General features: G+C 44.6%; 1 protein-coding gene across 1 annotated transcript in view; it reads left to right on the forward strand.

Moving 5' to 3' along the window:
• Positions 1 to 2856: 2856 nt before the first annotated feature.
• acer3 (alkaline ceramidase 3) overlaps positions 2857 to 22825 on the forward strand; it is a 202090-nt gene continuing 182121 nt past the window's right edge. Inside the window, exon 1 of the mRNA XM_072576842.1 lies at positions 2857 to 3004. Coding sequence (XP_072432943.1) covers positions 2902 to 3004 — 103 coding nt within the window. The 5' untranslated portion in view covers positions 2857 to 2901. The remainder of the gene's footprint in view (positions 3005 to 22825) is intronic.

The raw sequence follows: 22825 nt of genomic DNA on the forward strand, positions 1-22825 counted from the left end.
GATTGGAACAGGAACCTGCAGGTATGGTGTTCCCATGCATCTACTGTCCTTCAGTTTCTGCACAAGGGTAACCGCCAGGATGTTATTAGGAGATTCAGCAATGGTAATGCCACTCAGTGGCAGGAGGAGGTGATTAGACTCACTCATTTGAGGTGATCATCGCCTGGCATTTGTGTGGTGCAAATGCTGTTTGCCATTATCATCGCATTCCTGAATGTTTGTCCTGGCCATGCAGCATATGGACACAAACTGTTTCAGTATTGGAAACAATAAGCAGAAGATTAGCATGATCATATTGAATACTGAAGTAGGTTCAAAGGTCCATATGATGCACTCTTGAACCTTTCTTTTCTTCCCAAAGTGATTTGCAATCTGATGAAAGGCAACAATAATTGCTAATTATTGCCAATCAATCCCAGCATTGAAAATTAATGTTAAAATCACACAATGTATTTGCCAAAAATGGATACCCCCGCAATTTCATCAACAGATGCCTAAGGGAAAGACAACGGAATGAGGACATGCCACAACCCAAAGGACTAGCCACACTACCATACATCAAAAACATTTCTGAACTGACAGCCAGACTACTGCGACCACTAGGACTCATAACAGCACACAAACCAACAGCCACTCTCAGACAACAACTCACCAGGACGAAGGACCCGATACCCAGCATGAGCAAAACCAATGTAGTACCCAGCATGAGCAAAACCAATCCCATGCAAGGACTGCACAAAACACTACATAGGACAAACAGGAAGACAGCTAACGATCCGCATCCATGAACACCAACTAGCCATGAAACGACATGACCAGCTATCCTTAGTAGCCACACACTCAGATGACAAGCAACATGAGTTCGACTGGGACATCACTACTATTATAGGACAAGCCAAACAGAGAACAGCCAGAGAAATCCTAGAGGCATGGCACTCATCCACAGATTCAATCAATAAGCACATCGAGCTGGACCCAATATACTGACCACTGCAGCGGACAGGTGGAACTGACAACCGGAAGCGGCAGATACAAATCACTATAAATGCCGGAGGAAACATCACAGAAGCGCTTCACAGGAGGCTCCCAAGCACTGAGGATGTCACCTAGACAGGGGACGAAACATCTGCAACACAAATTCCCAGCTCGGCGAACAGAACCACAACAAAAAAAAAGGCTATTCACCTCATTGAATCTGCTCTGCCATTCAATAAAATCATTGTTGATCTGATAGTGGCTTAAATTCCACTTTCTTGCCTGTCCCTTGCAACTTCTGTTCCCTTGCAAGTCAAAACATTTGTCTAATGTAAAAATAAAAATCTTAATCATATCCAATGACTTAGTCTCCACTACTATCTGTGGAAGAGAATTCCAAAGGTTAATGACCTTCTGAGTCCATTTTATGTTTTTTGTAAAGCATTAAAAGAAAGTGTATGAATGTGAATGAAGGCCAATGAGAGGAATAGCTAAATCTTGCCTCTGGTAAAAGACAATGACCTTACTTGCTTTGAAAATTCACTATTGCCAAGCCAAAACTTTATTCCTTAAAGTCCATTTGAAATAAGATTTGAATTAGAGGTCCTTTCTTCACATGACGTGTACTAAATCGAAGGAATTATCAACTTCACAAAGCTATGAATATTCAGTCTTTCCGTATACTCAAGACAGAGGTAAATGGATTTTGGTGAATTCTAAGTGAATTAAGAGGATCTCTATAGCAGACAGTGGTATAATGATAATGTCATTCGACCAGAGGTCCAGGCTAATGCTGGACAAAGATTTGAATCTCACCATGATGGCTGGTGGAATTTAAATTCAATTACTAAAATCAAACTCAGAATTAAACCCTTGGGATTTTTTTTCTCTAATCCATCATCCCATTCTGGGGAGAGATCAGTTAGCTGGACAGCTAGTCTGTAAAGTCAAGAGTGTGGTGCTGGAAAAACACAGCAGGTCAGGCAGCATCCGAGGAACAGGAGAATCGATGATTTGGGCATGAGCCCTTCATCGATTCTCCTGCTCCTCGGATGCTGCCTGACCTGCTGTGTTTTTCCAGCACCATATTATTGACTCTGATACTCCAGCATCTGCAGTCCTCACTTTCTCCGAGCTAGTTTGCAAAGCAGTGTCATGCCAACAACTCACCATGTCAACTCTTGCATGAACTGAGGTTACTATGATGGCCCCACCTTCTCAACTTTATCCCTTGCGTGAGGTGTGGTGATCCCCAGATTAAACCACCACCAGTCATCACTTTCTAATATCAGAGCAGTCCTCCAGGACTATGGTGACTTTACCTTTAACGTCCCATTTTCACAAACAAAATGCTTGAGAGAGGGAAAAAATGAGTTAAATGAACGAGCACAGATATGAATAAAGGTCAAGCAAAGGAATTGCAAAAGATTTGGAATGTGGTGAAAGGCAATGACAATGAATTACTGCCAACTAAATAGTGACTGGAATCATATTAGTTTAGGAGAGTTTTTTTTAAAGAGGTCGAGGTTTAAACTAGGGTGATTATATATCTTCTGAAGGAAAAGTTATTTCTCAATTCCGCAGAAGTCATACTGGATTTGAAACATGAATTCTCCCTCCATTGAGGCTGTCAGACCTTCTCCAGTCTGTCCTTAATAAAAGCTTCTCTGCCCTTAATAAAACAACATATTAGATCTCTGCAGTACTTTAGTTTTTTTTTTAAAAAAAAAGAAAGGTGAAATATTGATCTCTCTTTGTCGATCCTTTTAAAAAGAAAAGTCCGATCAGGAAGAAGTGTTTCGGAGAGAGTTTGAGGTGAGATTGGGAAGTGTGAAGGTCAAGGTAAGGCAGGGCCAAGGCTGTAAGGGGAGGGTTGCCATGGTGACGGGGCCTAGTCCCACCGCCTCGCCACCTCCTTCTTCAAACATGGCGCCCGTCTATGACCGGCCAGGCTTCTGGGGAGAGCCCACCTCCACTCTGGACTGGTGTGAGGAGAATTACGTCGTGTCTTATTATGTTGCCGAGTTCTGTAAGTTTACTAAATTAATCATTTATTTATCTTCCGCTTTTTGTTTTAATCCGTTCCTCACCCTCCGAGCAGCTTCGGGCCTGCCTCCCGACCTCGTTCTCCCAGTGACCTGAAGTTCAAACCTCATCCCCCCCCTCCCCCACCTCACTCTCTCTTTCTTTTGTTTTTCAAATAAACATTTAACCCATTCTACAATCCCTCACTCCAGAAGAGAAGAATTTAAGGCTGACATCGTTTTAATTTTAAAAAGAAAGCAAATAAAACGTGCCGGCCAAATGCTACTGCGCATGTCAGTCCTTTGAAAATAATTTTTTAAAAGGAGTTTGTATCGGAATTACAGAGTTGTAATTGTGTTGTTTTGTTTAAATTTTGGCAGACGTTTTCATTACCGTGTCAAGCCCTCAATGGAAATTTTGTTGCGTGTTGTGAAAGGTCTGCATTTGCCCTTGGACACTGGTTGCATTTCATGTGTCCTTTGAATGACTTCAGTAAAATGTTGTGTGTATAAACCCATATCTGTCATGTCATTTTTGGCTATCTGCATGAAAGCCGTAAACACTGTATTCGTTGTACAAACTTACTTTTGTTTTGACATAATACAGTGAATAGGGCTTTTTTGTAAATTTGTAGCTCACTAATTTTGGAATTTGTTCTAGGGGCATGGATGCCTAGTTTACTGCGTGCCTATACTTCTCTGTCCCTGTGAAGGTGATTTAGTTTTCCCAGTTGGTGTAGTTCTTTGCATGATGGTATTAGGTGGGAATTTCACGATTGTGGCTCAGTATTGTTAGTAAGCTGGTGTACATCAATATCAAAAATGGTGCGTGCGCGTGTGTGTTTGTATGTATATCTATGATTTTGATGTTTATTTCAGCCCCTACTGTGATGGAAACCACAGGACCAGTTGAATTTGAACTGTATAATATTATTTTGCCAGATATGCACGATGATCTAATTGATAGCAAATGTTTCACTTAAAAATCACACTTTTAAAAAATATTTTTATTGAAAAAGTTTTCTTTACAACATTGTAAAATTACAAAAATATAAAAATATAACATTATAATAAAAATAAATAACAAACAATAAACCTACCACTATACTACTCTACAAAAGAACTCACAACCACCCTCATTACACATCAGTAACTAAATAAGTAAATAAATAAATAAATAACACCGGTCAGTATAACAAGACCTCAGCTCTCAACCTTCGAGAGTATCAATTATTAAGCCCACCTTTGTTCGAAATTCTTCGTCTCAGGACATTAGGTTATTAAACCAAACCACCATGGCTAGACAAAAGCCCTAATTAAAATGGCGGACAGATCTGCTTCCAAATAATTCAAAAAAGACTGCCATGTCTTATAAAAATTGTCCATTTTCTGATGCACCATATTTGTAAGAAAATCCAAAGGAATGTATTCCATAATTAACTTATGCCACCTCAACAGACCCAGGGGGTTCTCAGATACCCAGCACTTCAGAATGTTCTTCCTTGTACAAAAAGTGAGGATGCTAAAAAGCTTTCTCCCATGTACATCTAAAGGAGAAGAGAAATCAGGTCCACCTTGACTTCGGTCCCCAAGACCCCCTCTATTACTCCTGCCACAGCGCTCCAAGATGTGTGGAGCCTGTGGCAGGACCACAAACAACAAGTGAGGGTACCTGTATTTATTTTACATTTGGGGCACGTTGAAGATGTTCCCTGCTTAAATTTTGCAAGACGATCTGGGGCCAGATGAGCCCTATTAAGAATCTTTAACTGCGTAGCACGGGACCTATTACATATTGAAATCTACCTTGTACTTTCACAAATGTCCTCTCAAGTTTCTGGAGTGATCTCCACCTCAAACCCACTCTCCCAGACCGCCTGTAATTGCTCAATGTCACCTGAGGAGCCTCTCCCCAACAAATGAGAGTACTCGCTGAAAGAGTGCTCTTAGCCTGAAGCACCCTCTTTTCCGTATCAGATCTATAACGTTCAGTCAGAAGTGTAGTCTCTTTTCAGATAAAATCCCTGATCTGTAAAAAATGGGAGAGGTCTCTGCTCGATAATCCATACTTACGATTTATTTGATCAAATGACATTATTGTTTCATCTTCAAACAGGTCACCCTAACAAAAGACGAGGTAAAATGACTGCAGATGCTGAAAACCAGATTCTGGATTAGTGGTGCTGGAAGAGCACAGCAGTTCAGGCAGCATCTAAGTAGCTTTGAAATCGACGTTTCGGGCAAAAGCCCTTCATCAGGAATAAAGGCAGTGAGCCTGAAGCGTGGAGAGATAAGCTAGAGGAGGGTGGGGGTGGGGAGAAAGTAGCATAGAGTACAATGGGTGAGTGGGGGAGGGGATGAAGGTGATAGGTCAAGGAGGAGAGGGTGGAGTGGATAGGTGGAAAAGGAGATAGGCAGGTCGGACAAGTCTGGACAAGTCATGGGGACAGTTACTGAGCTGGAAGTTTAGAACTAGGGTGAGGTGGGGGAAGGAGAAATGAGGAAACTGTTGAAGTCCACATTGATGCCTTGGGGTTGAAGTCTTCCAAGGCAGAAGATGAGACGTTCTTCCTCCAGGCGTCTGGTGGTGAGGGAGCGGCGGTGAAGGAGGCCCAGGACCTCCATGTCCTTGGCAGAGTGGGAGGGGGAGTTGAAATGCTGGGCCACGGGGCGGTGTGGTTGATTGGTGTGGGTGTCCCGGAGATGTTCCCTAAAGCACTCTGCTAGGAGGCGCCCAGTCTCCCCAATGTAAAGGAGACCACATTGGGAGCAACGGATACAATAAATGATATTAGTGGATGTGCAAGTAAAACTTTGATGGATGTGGAAGGCTCCTTTAGGGCCTTGGATAGAGGTGAGGGAGGAGGTGTGGGCGCAGGTTTTACAGTTCCTGCGGTGGCAGGGAAAAGTGCCAGGATTGGAGGGTGGGTGTTTTGGGGGCGTGAACCTGACCAGGTAGTCGTGGAGGGAACGGTCTTTGCGGAAGGCGGAAAGGGGTGGGGAAGGAAATATATCCCTGGTGGTGGGGTCTTTTTGGAGGTGGCAGAAATGTCGGCGGATGATTTGGTTTATGCGAAGGTTGGTAGGGTGGAAGGTGAGCACCAGGGGCATTCTGTCCTTGTTACGGTTGGAGGGGTGGGTTCTGAGGGTGGAGGTGCAGGATACAGAACCTCATCACCTCAGGAGATCTCCCACCCACTCTTCCAACCTCATAGTCCTGGAACCCCACACTGCCCGGTTCTATCTCCTTCTCAAGATCCACAAGCCTGACCACCCTGGCCGACCCATTGTCTCAGCATGCTCCTGCCCCACTGAACCCATCTCTACCTACCTCAACACTGTCCTATCCCCCCTAGTCCAGGAACTCCCCACATACGTTCTAGACACCACCCACGCACTCCACCTCCTCCAAGACTTCCGTTTCCCTGGCCCCCAACGCCTCATCTTCCCCATGGATATCCAATCCCTGTACACCTCCATCTGCCATGACCAGAGCCTCCAAACCCTCCGCTTTTTCCTCTCCAGATGTCCCCAACAGTACCCTTCCACTGACACCCGTTCGTTTGGCCGAACTGGTCCTCACCCTTAACAATTTCTCCTTTGAATCCTCCCACTTCCTCCAGACCAAAGGGGTAGCCATGGGCACACGTATGGGCCCCAGCTATGCCTGTCTCTGGCTACATAGAGCAGTTGATCTTCCGTAATTACACCCGCCCCGCTCCCCACCTCTTCCTCCGCTACATTGATGACTGCATTGGCGCCACCTCGTGCTCCCGCGAGGAGGTTGAGCAATTCACCAACACATTCCACTCTGACCTTAAATTTATCTGGACCATCTCTGACACCTCCCTCCCCTTCCTGGACCTCTCCATCTCCATTAATGACGACCGACTTGACACTGACATTTTTTACAAACCCACCGACTCCCACAGCTACCTGGATTACACCTCTTCCCACCCTACCTCTTGCAACAATGCCATCCCGTATTCCCAATTCCTCCGCCTCCGCCGGATCTGCTCCCAGGAGGACCAGTTCCACCACAGAACACACCAGATGGCCTCCCTCTTTAGAGACCGCAATTTCCCTTCCCACATGGTTAAATATGCCCTCCAACGCATCTCGTCTACATCCCGCACCTCCGCCCTCAGACCCCACCCCTCCAACCGTAAGAAGGACAGAATGCCCCTGGTGCTCACCTTCCACCTTACCAACCTTCGCATAAACCAAATCATCCGCCGACATTTCCGCCACCTCCAAAAAGACCCCACCACCAGGGATATATTTCCTTCCCCACCCCTTTCCGCCTTCCGCAAAGACCGTTCCCTCCGCGACTACCTGGTCAGGTTCACTACCCCAAACAACCCACCCTCCAATCCTGGCACTTTCCCCTGCCACCGCAGGAACCGTAAAACCTGCGCCCACACCTCCTCCCTCACCTCTATCCAAGGCCCTAAAGGAGCCTTCCACATCCATCAAAGTTTTACTTGCACATCCACTAATATCATTTATTATATCTGTTGCTCCCGATGCGGTCTCCTCTACATTGGGGAAACTGGGCGCCTCCTAGCAGAGCGCTTTAGGGAACATCTCCGGGACACCCGCACCAATCGACCACACTGCCCTATGGCCCAACATTTCAACTCCCCCTCCCACTCTGCCGAGGACATGGAGGTCCTGGGCCTCCTTCACCGCCGCTCCTTCCCCACCAGACGCCTGGAGGAAGAACGCCTCATCTTCCGCCTCAGAACACTTCAACCCCAGAACATCAATGTGGACTTCAACAGTTTCCTCATTTCCCCTTCCACCCACCTCACCCTAGTTCTAACTTCCAGCTCAGTAACTGTCCCCATGACTGGTCCGGACTTGTCCTACCTGCCTATCTCCTTTTGCACCTATCCACTCCACCCTCTCCTCCCTGACCTATCACTTTCATCCCCTCCCCCACTCACCCATTGTACTCTATGCTACTTTCTCCCCACCCCCACCCTCCTCTAGCTTATCTCTCCACGCTTCAGGCTCACTGCCTTTATTCCTGATGAAGGGCTTTTGCCTGAAATGTCGATTTCGAAGCTACTTGGATGCTGCCTGAACTGCTGTGCTCTTCCAGCACCACTAATTCACGAACAAAAGACTATCCTATCTGTCCAGGACTTAAACCCGAGATCCATTGTCCCTAGCCGGAAACCTGGCATACCAAGCATGGGAGTAGGGAAAGATGTTTTTGACCTATTATCCTCCATGCTTTGACAGTGTTAATAACTATTGGATTGCAGTAATGTTCCGCAACAATCCTCATTTTGTCCAGGAACAGCAGGTTAATGAGAGGGCACTGCTTGGGAGGCCACAATGTCCAACCATATCGATACCGAGTCCACACAGGCCCAATCACTCACAAAAGATAAACGGAGCTCAATTGATATCTTCTGACATCCGGGAGATTCACTCCTCTCAATCCCTGGGGCATTTGCAATTTTGTAAGCTTGATAAGAGGCTGCTTATGGCACCAAATAAAAGAACTAAGCAAACCATTTAATTTCTGAAACGTTTGTCTAGGAAAAAGCAAGGGGAGCATCTGCAGAGGATATACTGAGCGAGGAAGAACATTCACTTTAATAAGAGCAACTCGACCTAACCATATTGGAAGAGTGCCTGCCCCATCTTTGAAGGTCTTGTTTAATCTTGTCAAACAAATGAACAAAATTAGCCCTGAATATCTGATCAAAACTAGGGGTAACATAGAGGCCCAAATAAGGAAAGTCTCCCTGTGCCGACTTAAAGAGGAACCCACCCTCAACATCCGGTATTCCCCTAAGACCCCCACGTAGGCATAGCTTTCGATTTTGAAAAAGTGATCTTATAATGTATGAAAAAAAAACCAAATGAATTAATACATTGTATCAACTGAGGCACCAAATCTGCTGGGTTTGAAAGAAAAATGAGAACATCATCCCCAAATGTGATCTTCTGCACCTTTGACCTTACCTTTTGGGGCAGCTATATTAAGGTCCCCACGAATAGCCTCTGCCAGCGGCTCAATCACCAATGTGAAGAGCAAAGGTGAGAAGGTGACAGCCTTGCCGACTGCCCCTACCAATGTTAAAATTATCAGACCGTATACCATTCGTGAGAACTGCTGCCAGACGATCACTTTAAAGTCCCCTTGCCCATCGAGTAAATACTTCATCCAGGCCAAACTGCTGTAAGTTATAAAAAAGGTGATGCCATTCCATCCGGTCAAATGCCTTCTCCGCATCCAAGGAAACCACCAACCCTTGATCCAACTGTTGCTGGCTCACTTCAATCATGTTATCAGTCTCCTAACATTATTAGAATATCTGCGACCCTTTATAAAGTCCGTTTGATCCTCCTTAACAATAGAGGGCAACACCTTCTCAACTTCAGTGCAGAGTCTTCGATAAAATTTTAGAATCAGAGTTTAAAAATGAGATGGGTCTGTAAGAAGCACAGTCTTCCAGGAGTCTTCCCTTTCTTGAGGATAAGAGAGAGATTAGCCTCTCTGAAGGATGGTGGGAGGCAGTCCTGACTAAATGAATAATTATACATGTCTAGCATCAGTCCTGACAGTATATTTACAAATTCTTCATAAAACTCACTGGGCAAACCATAGGGGCCAGGCGCCTTCCCACTTTGAAGTTGCCTCACCGCCTCCTGTATCTCTTGGGTTGTTAACGGAGCACTAGGGAGAGATGCCAATTCAGCACACACAACAGGAAGATCCATATTCCTAAAAAAAAGACTCCATTTTATCTCATCTGTCCTCACAGCATTCAGACTGGTAAAGTTCAGAATAAACCTCTGAAACACCTCATTGATCTTTTTAGCATCGTAAGTAAGAGTCCCATTCCCTTTCCTAATAGAACTAATAGACTGGGAGGCATTCTTCTTCCTGACCAAATATGCCAAGTATTTACCCAGCCTATCCCCAGACCCAAACAGCCTATGCTTTGCAAAGGAAAGTTCCTTTCTTGCTGTATGCGTTAGCAAGGAATTTAAGGTGGATCAGAGAGCTGTGATCCGCTGTCTACTGCAATATACCATTTCAGCTGCCTTCAGTCATGCCTCAAGCAGACATTACTGCTCTCCCTCTGCTGCTTCTGGCTGGCAGTGTATGAGATATTTATCCCTCCAGCGTAGGCGAACAGTGGAAGGATTACGAGCTGGATCTGAGTTGGTGGCCAAAAAAACTTCAAATTCCCTAGAGAATTGTCTACAAACTTGCTGACCCATTTGCCAGTACTGTGAGCCCGTTGCATCACCCTTAATCTTAAACATTAAATACACCACTGCATGATCAGAGATGTAACTATTCCCAATTGAACAGGATATCATCAAATCTAAAAAAGCTGTGGGAGCTAGGAAATGATCAATCCTTGTGTGACATTTAATGAGGATTGGAAAAGAATGTAAAATCTCTGCCTGTAGGGTGTAACATCTCCAAATGTCTACCAACTCCAGTTCTACATGTAGGTTGCCCAATGACTTAGATTGTGAACAAAGCTTTGGGGGGGGGGGCCTTTGGGCATTCTATCCAGCACAGGAACCATAAGACAATTAAAGTCCGTTTCCCCTCCCCCCCAACCCCTATACTAACATGCCACGATGCCAAGGCCATCAGCTTAGTGCATCAGTCAGAAATTTAAGAGGGTGGGCTGGAGGGCAGTAGACATATTCCTCGCCATGTATGGGGGCCTTAAGAATAACAAACTGACCATACTTTAACACAATCTATTAAATTAAATGGGAGACCCTTCCGGATGAGTATTGCCACTCCTATGCTACCAGTAATAAAAGATGAGAATAACACACGATCAAACCCACCCTGCTGTATCTTCGTGTTCCTTGTCATTAAGATGAGTCTCCTGTAACAGTTGAAGGGCTTATGCCCGAAATGTCAATTCTCCTGCTCCTTGGATGCTGCCAGACCTGCTGCGCTTTTCCAGCAACACATTTTTCAGCTCTGATCTCCAGCATCTGCAGTCCTCACTTTCTCCTGTAACAGGGAAACATCCACCATCTTCTTTCTAAGGCTCGACAAGACCTTTTTTCTTTTAACTGGCAAATGAATCCCTCTGCTATTCCAGGTGCACCATTTAAGAATGCTGCTAACTATGATCCTTTACAATTACCGTTGACCTGCTGAGAGGAAGCATTTGTCTTACAATGCACTGAGCATACTCAAAAGGAGTCTATTTACAAAAAAAACCCAAAAAATTAATTACAAAACACAAAATGGAGTAATCTACACCCAGCCTACAGAGGACGCTTACATTTCCCACACGTACTTCCATCCCCCCTTCCAGTTTGAGCCACACCTCAAACCCAAGCAATGGAAGAGACCAAACAAAGGACATTGTAAACACAAAAGGTATAACAAAACAGTGAGCACTCTGCCCGCCCCCCACAATATATCAATACCACTCCAGCTCGGAGAGGAAAAAAAACATTAACAACAGCTTCTTTGGGAGAAGAGTGAAAGTATAAGAAATAAAAGCAAGACAAAAATAAAAATCCCAGACACCGTTGTCCATGTCCATAAACACATCTACATTATTTTAAAGTGTCCAAGAAGGTTTTGGCTTGCTCCAAGGAATGAAATGACTGCACCGTAAGTAAATACGAAGCACCGCTGTGTATCTCATTGAATATTAATACCGAGGTCCTTGAACGTTTTTGTAATCTCATCAAACGATTTCCTTTTATGGTTACTGCCGCAGAAAAGTTCTGGAAAAACGTTATCTTAATTCCCCAATAGGTCAGGGCCTGTGGATCTCTCCTCAACCTTCTGGAAGTTTCCATGACAGTCTGCTTGTCCCTGTAGCGTTGAAATCATATCAGAACCAGACGGGATTACTGACCCTGACTGGATTTGTGCACGCAACCCGGTGAGCTCTGTTTACCTTCACCTGGTCTGTCCTCGGCATCCCAATCAAGAAATTGCGACAACAAGTCTTCAAAAAAAGCTTGCTGGCTGCCCACCTTCTACTCCCTGTGGCAAGCCAATGTCCAGGATATTTTTCCTCCTACCTCTATTTTCCAGGTAATCAACTTTCTCAGTTAGGGCCTGAACCTATTTCTCAAAGTCATGGATTCGCCCCGGCGAGGACTCAACCTCGGTCTCCGATGTCGTGGTCCGCTGCTCAATTTCTTCATCTTGCTTCCCGAGCCCTTCCAGCTCCTTCTCTTGCTTTTGCAGCATGGTTGAAATGGACCCCAGTTGATTACGAGTCTCTTCCCTCATCTCCTGGACCAGCTATCAGGTTGCTCCGAGTTCCTCCATGATGTTCTGCGCATGCATTTCTTTCACAGCTGCAGAGGGAGCTACAGCTGCTTCCCTAGTTGCAGACCCGGGTCCACCTGCTGTTTTCGAGTGTCCCGAGTATTGAAGCTTGGCCATTTGCTTCCCCTTAGTCGTTCTTGCATGCTCGTAAAAGGATTTAAACGGTTGTTTTACCATTTAATAATAATTTTTTTTCCAATAAAACTAAAGTGGGGGGTGAAAAAATATTACTACGTTGGGTTGGGATGCAGAGCTCAGCAAGGCTGATCTATTTAGATTACCGCCATCTTAGATTACCCCAAAAATCTTTGGCTGAAAGACTTAACCACAGAATACTACAGCTGCTCTAATGTCAATGTTAGCTTGGAGACAGCTTAAGAGAATGAAAGTTGTATAAAATGGTAATACAAATCTTAACCTAGATCACTTTTGGTTGTGCCAAGATTACAGAAGAGAAAGTGAGGACTGTAGATGCTGGAGATCAGAGCTGAAAATGTGTTGCTGGAAAAGCGCAGCAGGTCAGGCAGCATCCAAGGAGCAGGAGAATTGATGTTTCGGGCATGAGCCCTTCTTCAGGAATCATTCCTGAAGACGGGCTCGTGCCCGAAACGTCGATTCTCCTGCTCCTTGGGTGCTGCCTGACCTGCTGCGCTTTTCCAGCAACACATTTTCAGCCAAGATTACAGACCACACTACAACTTGTACGTTTTTATAAAACAAAGAACTACATATGCTGAAAATCTGAAATAAAAGCAGAAATTGCTGGTGAGACTCAGCAAATCTGACAGGATCTGTAGAGTTAACTTTTCTGGCCCACTGACCTTTTTATAGAGGTTTATCAAATCATGATGGGCATGGATAGGCCTTTTCCCCAGGGTTAGGGAGTCCAAAACTAGAGGACATAGGTGTATGATAAGAGAGGAAAGAGTTAAAAGGGACCTGAAGGGCACCTTTTTTCACACAGGATGGTGACTGTGTGGAACATGCTGCCAGAGAAGATGGTGGAGGCCGGTACAATTATAACATTTAAAAGGCATCAAAATTGGTGCATGAATAGGAAGGGTTTCAAGGGGTATGGGCCAAATGCTGGAAAATGGGGCTAGATTAATTTAGGATATCTGGTTGACGTGGGGAAATTGGACTGAAGGGTCTGTTTCCGTGCTGTATGACTAAATGACTCTTCTTCGCAACCTCTGAAGAAGGGTCAATGAACTGGGGTGTACAAAGTTAAAATTCACGCAACACCAGTTTATAGTCCAGTGATGTCACACTGTAAACCTTTGTTATAAATTCTGTGTCTTACAATCTTATTCTCCACAACCACCTGATGAAGGAGCAGTGCTCTGAAAGCTAGTGGTTCCAAATAAACCTGTTGGACGATAACCTGGTGTTCTGTGATTTTTAACTTTAAAAGAAAGTAGGCTTTGAAGTAGAAATGGCAATGGGCAGAAACAATGAATACCATGCCGACTTTTGGGCCAAAGAGAATTTGGAATTTGCTTGCAGTTTGACTCAGCTTCACACAGCAGCCAGTGAGAGAGATTTGAGTCGATGACCATAAAGTGATCTTTTGACAGAGGTTGACTTTGTGCATTAGTATTGGAGGACATAGAATCAGTGGAGATCGCTGATTGTTAGAGCTGGTTGTTAATGCTACATTCTGGATTGGTGGTGCTGGAAGAGCACAGCAGTTCAGGCAGCATCCTAGTAGCTTCAAAATCGATGTTTCAGGCAAAAGCCCTTCATCAGGAATAAAGGCAGTGAGCCTGAAGCGTGGAGAGATAAGCTAGAGGAGGGTGGGGGTGGGGAGAAAGTAGCATAGAGTACAATGGGTGAGTGGAGGAGGGGATGAAGGTGATAGGTCAGGGAGGAGAGGGTGGAGTGGATAGGTGGGAAAGGAGATAGGCAGGTAGGACAAGTCCGGACAAGTCAAGGGGACAGTTACTGAGCTGGAAGTTTAGAACTAGGGTGAGGTGGGGGAAGGGGAACTGAGGAAACTGTTGAAGTCCACATTGATGCCCTGGGGTTGAAGTGTTCCGAGGTGGAAGATGAGGCGTTCTTCCTCCAGGCGTCTGGTGGTGAGGGAGCGGCAGTGAAGGAGGCCCAGGACCTCCATGTCCTCGGTAGAGTGGGAGGGGGAGTTGAAATGTTGGGTCATGGCGCGGTTTGGTTGATTGGTGCGGGTGTCCCAGAGATGTTCCCTAAAACGCTCTGCTGGGGAGGCGCCCAGTCTCCCCAATGTAGTGCAGACCGCATCGGGAGCAACGGATACAATAAATGATATTAGTGGATGTGCAAGTAAAACTTTAATGGATTTGGAAGGCTCATTTAGGGCCTTGGATAGAGGTGAGGGAGGAAGTGTGGGCGCAGGTTATACAATTCCTGCGGTGGCAGGGGAAAGTGCCAGGATTGGAGGCTGAGTTTGGGGGCGTGGACCTGACCAGGTAGTCACGGAGGGAATGGTCTTTGCGGAAGGCGGAAAGGGGTGGGGAGGGAAATATATCCCTGGTGGTAGGGTCTGTTTGGAGGTGGCGGAAATGTCGGCGGATGATTTGGTTTATGCGAAGGTTGGTAGGGTAGAAGGTGAGTACCAGGGGCGTTCTGTCCTTGTTACGGTTGGAGGGGTGGGGTCTGAGGGCGGAGGTGCGGGATGTGGACGAGATGCGTTGGAGGGCATCTTTAACCACGTGGGAAGGGAAATTGTGGTCTCTAAAGAAGGAGGCCATCTGGTGTGTTCTGTGGTGGAACTGGTCCTCCTGGGAGCAGATCCGGTGGAGGCGGAGGAATTGGGAATACGAGATGGCATTTTTGCAAGAGGTAGGGTGGGAAGAGGTGTAATCCAGGTAGCTGTGGGAGTCAGTGGGTTTGTAAAAAATGTCAGTGTCAAGTCGGTCATCATTAATGGAGATGGAGAGGTCCAGGAAGGGTAGGGAGGTGTCAGAGATGGTCCAGATGAATTTAAGGTCAGAGTGGAATGTGTTGGTGAAGTTGATGAATTGCTCAACCTCCTCGCGGGAGCACGAGGTGGCGCCAATGCAGTCATCAATGTAGCGGAGGAAGAGGTGGGGAGTGGTGCCGGTGTAATTACGGAAGATCAACTGCTCTACATAGCCAACAAAAAGACAGGCATAGCTGGGGCCCATACGTGTGGCCATGGCTACCCGTTTGGTCTGGAGGAAGTGGGAGGATTCAAAGGAGAAATTGTTAAGGGCGAGGACCAGTTCGGCCAAACGAATGAGAGTGTCGGTGGAAGGGTACTGTTGGGGACGTCTGGAGAGGAAAAAGCGGAGGGCTTGGAGGCCCTGGTCATGACGGATAGAGGTATACAGGGATTGGATATCCATGATGAAGATGAGGCGTTGGGGGCCAGGGAAACGGAAGTCTTGGAGGAGGTGGAGTGCGTGGGTGGTGTCTTGAACGTATGTGGGGAGTTCCTGGACTAGAGGGGTTAGGACAGTGTCAAGGTAGGTAGAGATGAGTTCAGTGGGGCAGGAGCATGCTGAGACAATGGGTCGGCCAGGGTGGTCAGGCTTGTGGATCTTGGGAAGGAGATAGAACCGGGCAGTGTGGGGTTCCTGGACTATGAGGTTGGAAGCTGTGGGTGGGAGATCTCCTGAGGTGATGAGGTTCTGTATGGTCTGGGAGATGATGGTTTGGTGATGGGGGGGGTGGGGGGTGGGGTGGGATCATGGTCGAGGGGGCAGTAGGAAGAGGCGTCCTTGATTTGCCGTTTGGCTTCAGCGGTGTAGAGGTCAGTGCGCCAGACTACCACTGTGCCCCCTTTATCCGCTGGCTTGATGGTGAGATTGGGATTGAAGCAGAGGGGTTGGAGGGCTGCGCGTTGTGAGGGTGAGAGGTTGGAGTGGGGGTGGGAGGTAGACAGGTTGAGGCGGTTAATGTCACCACCTTGTTAATGCTACATGTCTGGTTGCGAGTGGAACCATGTATGCAGATGATGTCTGCAGATGAAAGTTTTTGATCGAGTTAGTGGCGGATGCTTCTGGGACTTCAAGTCATTGTGGGTCACTGAGCAGCAGCTGTTTTAGATGATCGACTTTGTTGGGTTCAGTAGGAGTTGAAGTTTGTAAGTTACAGACTTACATGGGAAAGGATGATGTGACGGAGTGTGAATGATGCAGAAAGATCAAAGATGGTAGTGCATCAAGTCCTGCTATGGAGGCTAAAACATCCAATTGTTCAGAGTGGAATCGGATGTTCAGATGGTTCGGGTAGGGGATGAATTTTGCTCAACATTAATTTTTCTTACTTTTTATGTTCCTGTGTACTGTTGAACATAATGCACAATTATCCATATCTAATAACACAATTATTTGGATCTTAACTTAAAAACCTCTGCCTTGGGTTTTTAAAAATCATTTAGCGATTGATAACTATATATTAATTTCTGAGAAAGATACGTTAGACAGCTTTCTGTGATAGGCACACTACTCCTAGATTATCCTTTATTTTGAAAAGAAATGGAGGAGAATAGTGACAAGTAGTGTTCTGGTGATAAAGTTGCAGGTGGTGAACACAAAAGAAAGGCTAGAACACTGGAAGAGAAGCTTGATGTTATAAAGCGTTTGGAGTGTGAGGAGAGAATGTGATATAGCTCACTTAACAGGAATGAGGGAGTCTGCCTCACACGCCATGATAACACTCTGTCCCTGCATTTAGAATACTTTTTAAATGTATTGTGTTAAATTTACTTTTGTTTCATTGACACATATGATTTATTCCTTCATTCAGGCTGTGCTATACTTTGTGTTAGACTTTTTGGTGACTTTTGAGCGATTTTTTTTCTTTGCTGGTCTGCCTCTAACTTCACTTTTCCAATCGGCCCATTATTTTTATTATGGAATTTTCTATTAAGCAAGATTTCGCTAGAATGCAATGATGGTGTTATAGGAGAACTACCTGCAGTTAAGATAGAACCGAAGAAAACAAAGGGCGGCACGGTGTTCAGTGGTTAGCACTGCTGCCTTACAGCACCAGGGACCCGAGTTCGATTCCTGCCTCAGGCAACTGTCTATGTGGAGTTTGCACATTCTCCCCATGTCTGCATGGATCTTCTCCAGGTGCTCTGGTTTCTTCCCACAATCCAAAGATGTGCAGGTTAGGTGAATTGGCCATGGGAAATTGCCCATGGTGTTAGGTGCACGAGTCAGGGGTAAATGTAGGGGAATGGGACTGAGTGGGTTACTCTTTGGAGGGTCAGTGTGGACTTGTTGAGCCGAAGGGTCTGTTTCCTCACTGTAGGTAATCTAATCTAATCAAATTAATGACTTGGAGAGAGCAAAGTGTAATCTATTCACGTTTGCTGATGTTTCAGAAATAGATGGGAGGACATATTGTGATGAGGACATAAGGATTCTGCATGAGCTTTAGGTTGAGTGGATAAAAACGTGCCAGATGGAGTCCATGTATTTTAGTATGAAGAATTAAAAGGCAGAAGTATTTTAATAGAAAAAGATGTAAAACGTGCAGCATATAGAAATCTGTGCATTCTTGTATATGAAACATCAGTGACTTTGCAGGTACAACAAGTCATTCATGGGATGCGGGAGTCATTATGTAGGCCAGCATATAATGTCTATCTCTAATTGCCCAGAGTGCAGTTGAGAGTCAACCACACATTACTGTGGGTCTGGAGTTGCGTGTAGGCCTGACCAGGTAAGGATGGCAGTTTCCTTCCCTAAAGGCCATTAATGAACCAGATGGATTTTTTTGCCAATCGATCTTGCTTTCATAGTTATCTTAATTCCAGATTTTTACTGAATTCAGATTCCACTACCTGTCATGGCAAGATTCAAACTTAGGTCTGCAGAATATTATTTGAGTCTCTGGATTAACAGTCCAGTGGTAATACCACTAGGTCATTGCCTTCCAAGCACAGAAGTCTTGTTATAACTGTACAGGGTATTGGTGAGGCCACATTTTAAGTATCGGGTACAATTTTGGTCCCTGTATTTAAAAAAAAGTACCAGTATTGGAGGCTGTTCAAGCAATTCATTAGTCTGATTTTTGGGAAAGAAGGGTACGATATATCAAGAATGGCTAAACAGGTTAGGCCTTTATTCAGATTAGATTACTTAGTGTGGAAACAGGCCCTTCGGCCCAACAAGTCCACACTGACCCTCCGAAGAGCAACCCACCCAGACCCATTCCCCTACATTTACCCCTTCACCTAACACTACGGGCAATTTAGCATGGCCAATTCACCTGACCTGCACATCTTTGGACTGTGGGAGGAAACCGGAGCACCCGGAGGAAACCCACGCAGACACAGGGAGAATGTGCAAACTCCACACAGACAGTTGCCCAAGGTGGGAATTGAACCCGGGTCTCTGGCGCTGTGAAGCAGCAGTGCTGATCACGAGAGTATAAAGGGGCGATCTTATTAAAAGATTTTGAGGGAGTTTGACAGGGTAGGTGTTAAAAAGTTGTATCCACTCATGGGGAAATCTCAAACTAGAGGAGATAGTTGCAGAATAAGAGGACACTGATTTAAAACAGAAATGTGAAGGAGTTTTATTTCTTGCAGACAATAGTGAATGTCTGCAATTCTATGCCCCAAATAGTTATGGAGGCTAGATCAAGAAAGTATTTAAAGTAATAGTAGTCAAATTTTGAAATATCAGGGAGTTGATGGCTATGCTGAGCTGACAGGAAAAGGGACTTGAGGCCTGAGGCAGACCAGCCGTGATCTTATTAAATGGTGGAACAGACTTAAGGGGCCAAATGGCTCACTGCTCCTTCAATTTCTTTTGTCCTTTTAAAGACTTCAGGCAATTTCATATCAAATGTTTTAAGGCCAGCATTTAATGACTGCTGTAGATGCTCTTTTGAAGCTGGTGTTAAACTGCATTCTTGAATCTGGAATGAGTGGATTGCCTTATGAGGAAAGGCTAGGCCTGAATCCTCTGGAGTTCAGCAGAGGTTAGGTGAATTAATGTACAGTGCCAACCCTGAAGTGACTTAACTGTTTGGATGTGAAAAGATGTTTTCTCTTGTGGAAGAATCTAAAATTAGGAGTCATAGTTTAAAAATAAGAGGTTGCCTGTTTAGACAGGTGAAAATTTTGAAGGTTGCGGGACTTTGGAATTCGCTACCTTAAAGTGCAGTGGATGCAGAATCTTTAAATGTTTTTAAGGAAGAGGAAGAAGAATGCTTGATTATTAAGGGGATGAAAGATCATCAGGCAAATGCAGAAATGTGGAGTTGAAGTTGAAATCAGAGCAACCATCTTATTGAATGACAGAAGAAATGAAGGAATGAGTGACCAACTGTTTGTTTGCTGCAGTCCATGCAATGTCAGTATGCTCACAGTGCTGTTAGCCATTAAGTTGCAGGAATTTGAGCTAGCCACAGTGAATGTATGGCAATTATAGCTCCAAATCAGGATTATGTCAGATTTGGAATGAAATCTGCAGGTGTTCCCATATACCTTCTGTCCTTGCTCTTCATGGTTGTAGAGGTCTTAATTTCAGGAGGTCACTAAGTGCTGCTGCATTTTTGTGGTGCATCTAGTGGATAGCATACCAGTCCATTGGTAATTCAACTAGCATCTAGTCCTCAATCAAGTGGCTTGGTGCTCACAAGCTTCCTGTGCCTGGCTCCATCACACCCCTGATTTATAGATTCAGGAGAGACTTTAGACATTCAGAGGCTCATCTCTTGCCACAAAATACCCAGATTCTGACCTGACATTGTAGTTGTGGCATTAATACAGCTGGTCTACTGAGCCTCTGATGAGTGATGGGTCTCAGGATGTTGCAGGAGGATTTGGTGAAGATGATACCAACTGAATGTCATTGGGTGATGTTCACAATCTCTCTTGTCTTAGTACATTTGTATAGACTACTTCATTATATAAGGAATTGCATTTGGTGCTGAATACTCTCCAATCATAAGTGAATAGCTCCTTTTGTGGCCTTCATGATGCAGGGCAGGTTTTTCAATTTTGATTTGGTTGTACATAGGTGCCCAGAGGGGCTGAGGTGTTTCTGGGACAGAGATGATTGGCTTCTCACTACCATAGCCATCTTCCTTTGTACTGGCTATGACTCCAGCTGGTGAAGGGATTTCCTCCTGATCAATATTAAATACAGTTTTGTCACGGCTAAGTGTTGCTACATTTACTCAACTGCAGCCTTGATGTCAAGGTCATTCATTCAACTCACCTGGAATTCAGGTCTTTTGTCCATCATTGCATATATGTTGGTGTTTACCTGCAGCTTTTCCAGCTTAATAAGCTGTTAACTAGCAATCTAAGATCATCTCAATTTTTAAAATACTGTTGTTTAAATAATTCAAGTTGGTCAAGGAAAGGCACTGTTATCAAAACAAGAACTACGTTTGGGAACATTCATTTTCAGAAGTGTTGAAAAGCTTAACCTGCATCTAAAGGTGGATTGTGATTATTGTGTACTTCCTGACTTAATTTTGGATTACCACTACATGTGGATTTTATTACAGTAAATTTCCAAACAATGTGCATTTAAATAGAGGCACATTACTTCCTCTCCTTTCCGCATATTGCAAACTTACAGTTTAATAAATCTGCTCACTTGTGAAAGTTGTTTGTCTGTTAACCTTGCTTGTCTCTCCTTTGGCTTTGGCCAGTGCTGGCTTGACTGACATAGCTCTGGAGAAGATTTACATCCTGAACAGTTACCTGGCTGTGGCTCAGTGGTAACACTCTGGTGTCAGAGTCAGAAATTTAAGGGCTCGGAGTTCCACTCTAGAGGCTCGAGCGCAGTGTGTAAGCTGATACGGCAGTGTAGTTTTGAAGGAATACAGCAGTGTCAGTCATGATCTGGAGGTGCTGGTGTTGGACAGGGGTGGATAAAGTTAAAAATCACACAACACCAGATTATAGTCCAACAGGTTTATTTGGAAGCACTAGCTTTCGGAGCGCTGCTCCTTTATTACGTGGCTGAACAGACAACCACCTGATAAAGCAGCAGTGCTCAGAAAGCTAGTGTTTCCAAATAAACCTGTTAGACTATAACCTGGTGTTGTGATATTTAGCAATGTCAGTGTTATTGTTCTTTGAGTGAAGTCAGAAGTCTGCCTGCAGGTGATCATGACAGATTCTGACAGCCCTTGAGAGAGAGCCTGGAAAGTTCTCCTTGGTGTACTTCAAAGTCCAGATGGAATTTGATTTCAATAAATCTCTAGAGTTAAGAATCTAAAAATGGCAGTGAATCTGTTGTCGATTGTCAGAAAACCCCAATGGTTCACTAATGTCCTTCAGGGAAGGAAGCTGCCAGCCTTACCATGTCAGGCATACACGTGACTCCAGACCCTCAGCAATGTGGTTGACTTAACTGCCCTGTAGGCAGTAAGGGATGTGCTATAACTGCTAGCCTAGCCAGCACCACTGTCATCCTGCGAATGACTTGAAACAAATTACCCTGCAATAAAACAGATTGTCTGTTCATTAGTGCTTTGCTGTTTATCGGAGATTTGTGCACAAATTGACTGCCATTGGGACAGTATTTATGCACCAAAAGCATTTTATCAACTATAAAATACTTTTGGGATAGCCTGAGGCCATGAAAGTTAGTAGTTGTTTTAATGTTGCATGAGCTTAAAAATGTGTTGCTGGAAAAGCGCAGCAGGTCAGGCAACATCAAAGGAGAAGGAGAATCGACGTTTCGGGCATGAGCCCTTCTTCTTCTCGATTCTCCTTCTCCTTTGATGCTGCCTGACCTGCTGCGCTTTTCCAGCAACACATTTTTAAGGTCTGGTCTCCAGCATCTGCAGTCCTCACTTTCTCCTTAATGTTGCATGAGGCTATTACCAGCATTTGCAAAATGTGTCTCAGATGCATTCAACAATAAAGCATGAAAATTAACTTGAGATTTGCTGCAGGCGTCACCTGGGAAAGCCTTTTTCTTTCCTTGGGAGTGAATTTGAATCAATCTAAAATTTATTTTGAAATTTTCATTGTGTTGGAGCTCCCGGTAAGAGCACACATCATGGAAAACAAGAGCAGATAAATTCCATCTCATAGGTGCTCACTTTTATACTTAGCTTTATCTGTAGATTTTTAAAACACAAATCTGCTTTGTGTTTTAGCACCAACTGAATCTATGGTGCAGAGTACTTTTGGCAAGTTGGTAAAACTCTTTGCAGAAAGTGCACATTCGCATGTCTAGCAATTTGATTCAAACAATCTGAGCAGCACTACAAAATGAGATTGAGTTGTTAAGCAAAAATAAATTAGCAGAAAAATTGAATGGAATGTCTTTGAATTAAGAGGGCTTGACAGCATTTCCTACAGTGATATTAACATACTTATACAAAGCAAAAATGCCAAACTTTTGGCAACTATGTCTTCAGAGGTATTTGCCACCCTCCATTAACTTAGTTTCCTAAACTCTTGATTCTTGCATTGTCTGGCCTCTTTGTATTGTTCGCTTATGTTACAAGTTTATTCTCTGAAAGCAAAACAGATTGAGTCAGGATAATGTTTTCTAGCTCGGATTAAAATCACTTTTTGTATCCAAGGTGTAACTAT

This window comes from Chiloscyllium punctatum, chromosome 9 (genome assembly GCF_047496795.1).
Source record: "Chiloscyllium punctatum isolate Juve2018m chromosome 9, sChiPun1.3, whole genome shotgun sequence".
Lineage (NCBI taxonomy): Eukaryota > Metazoa > Chordata > Chondrichthyes > Orectolobiformes > Hemiscylliidae > Chiloscyllium > Chiloscyllium punctatum.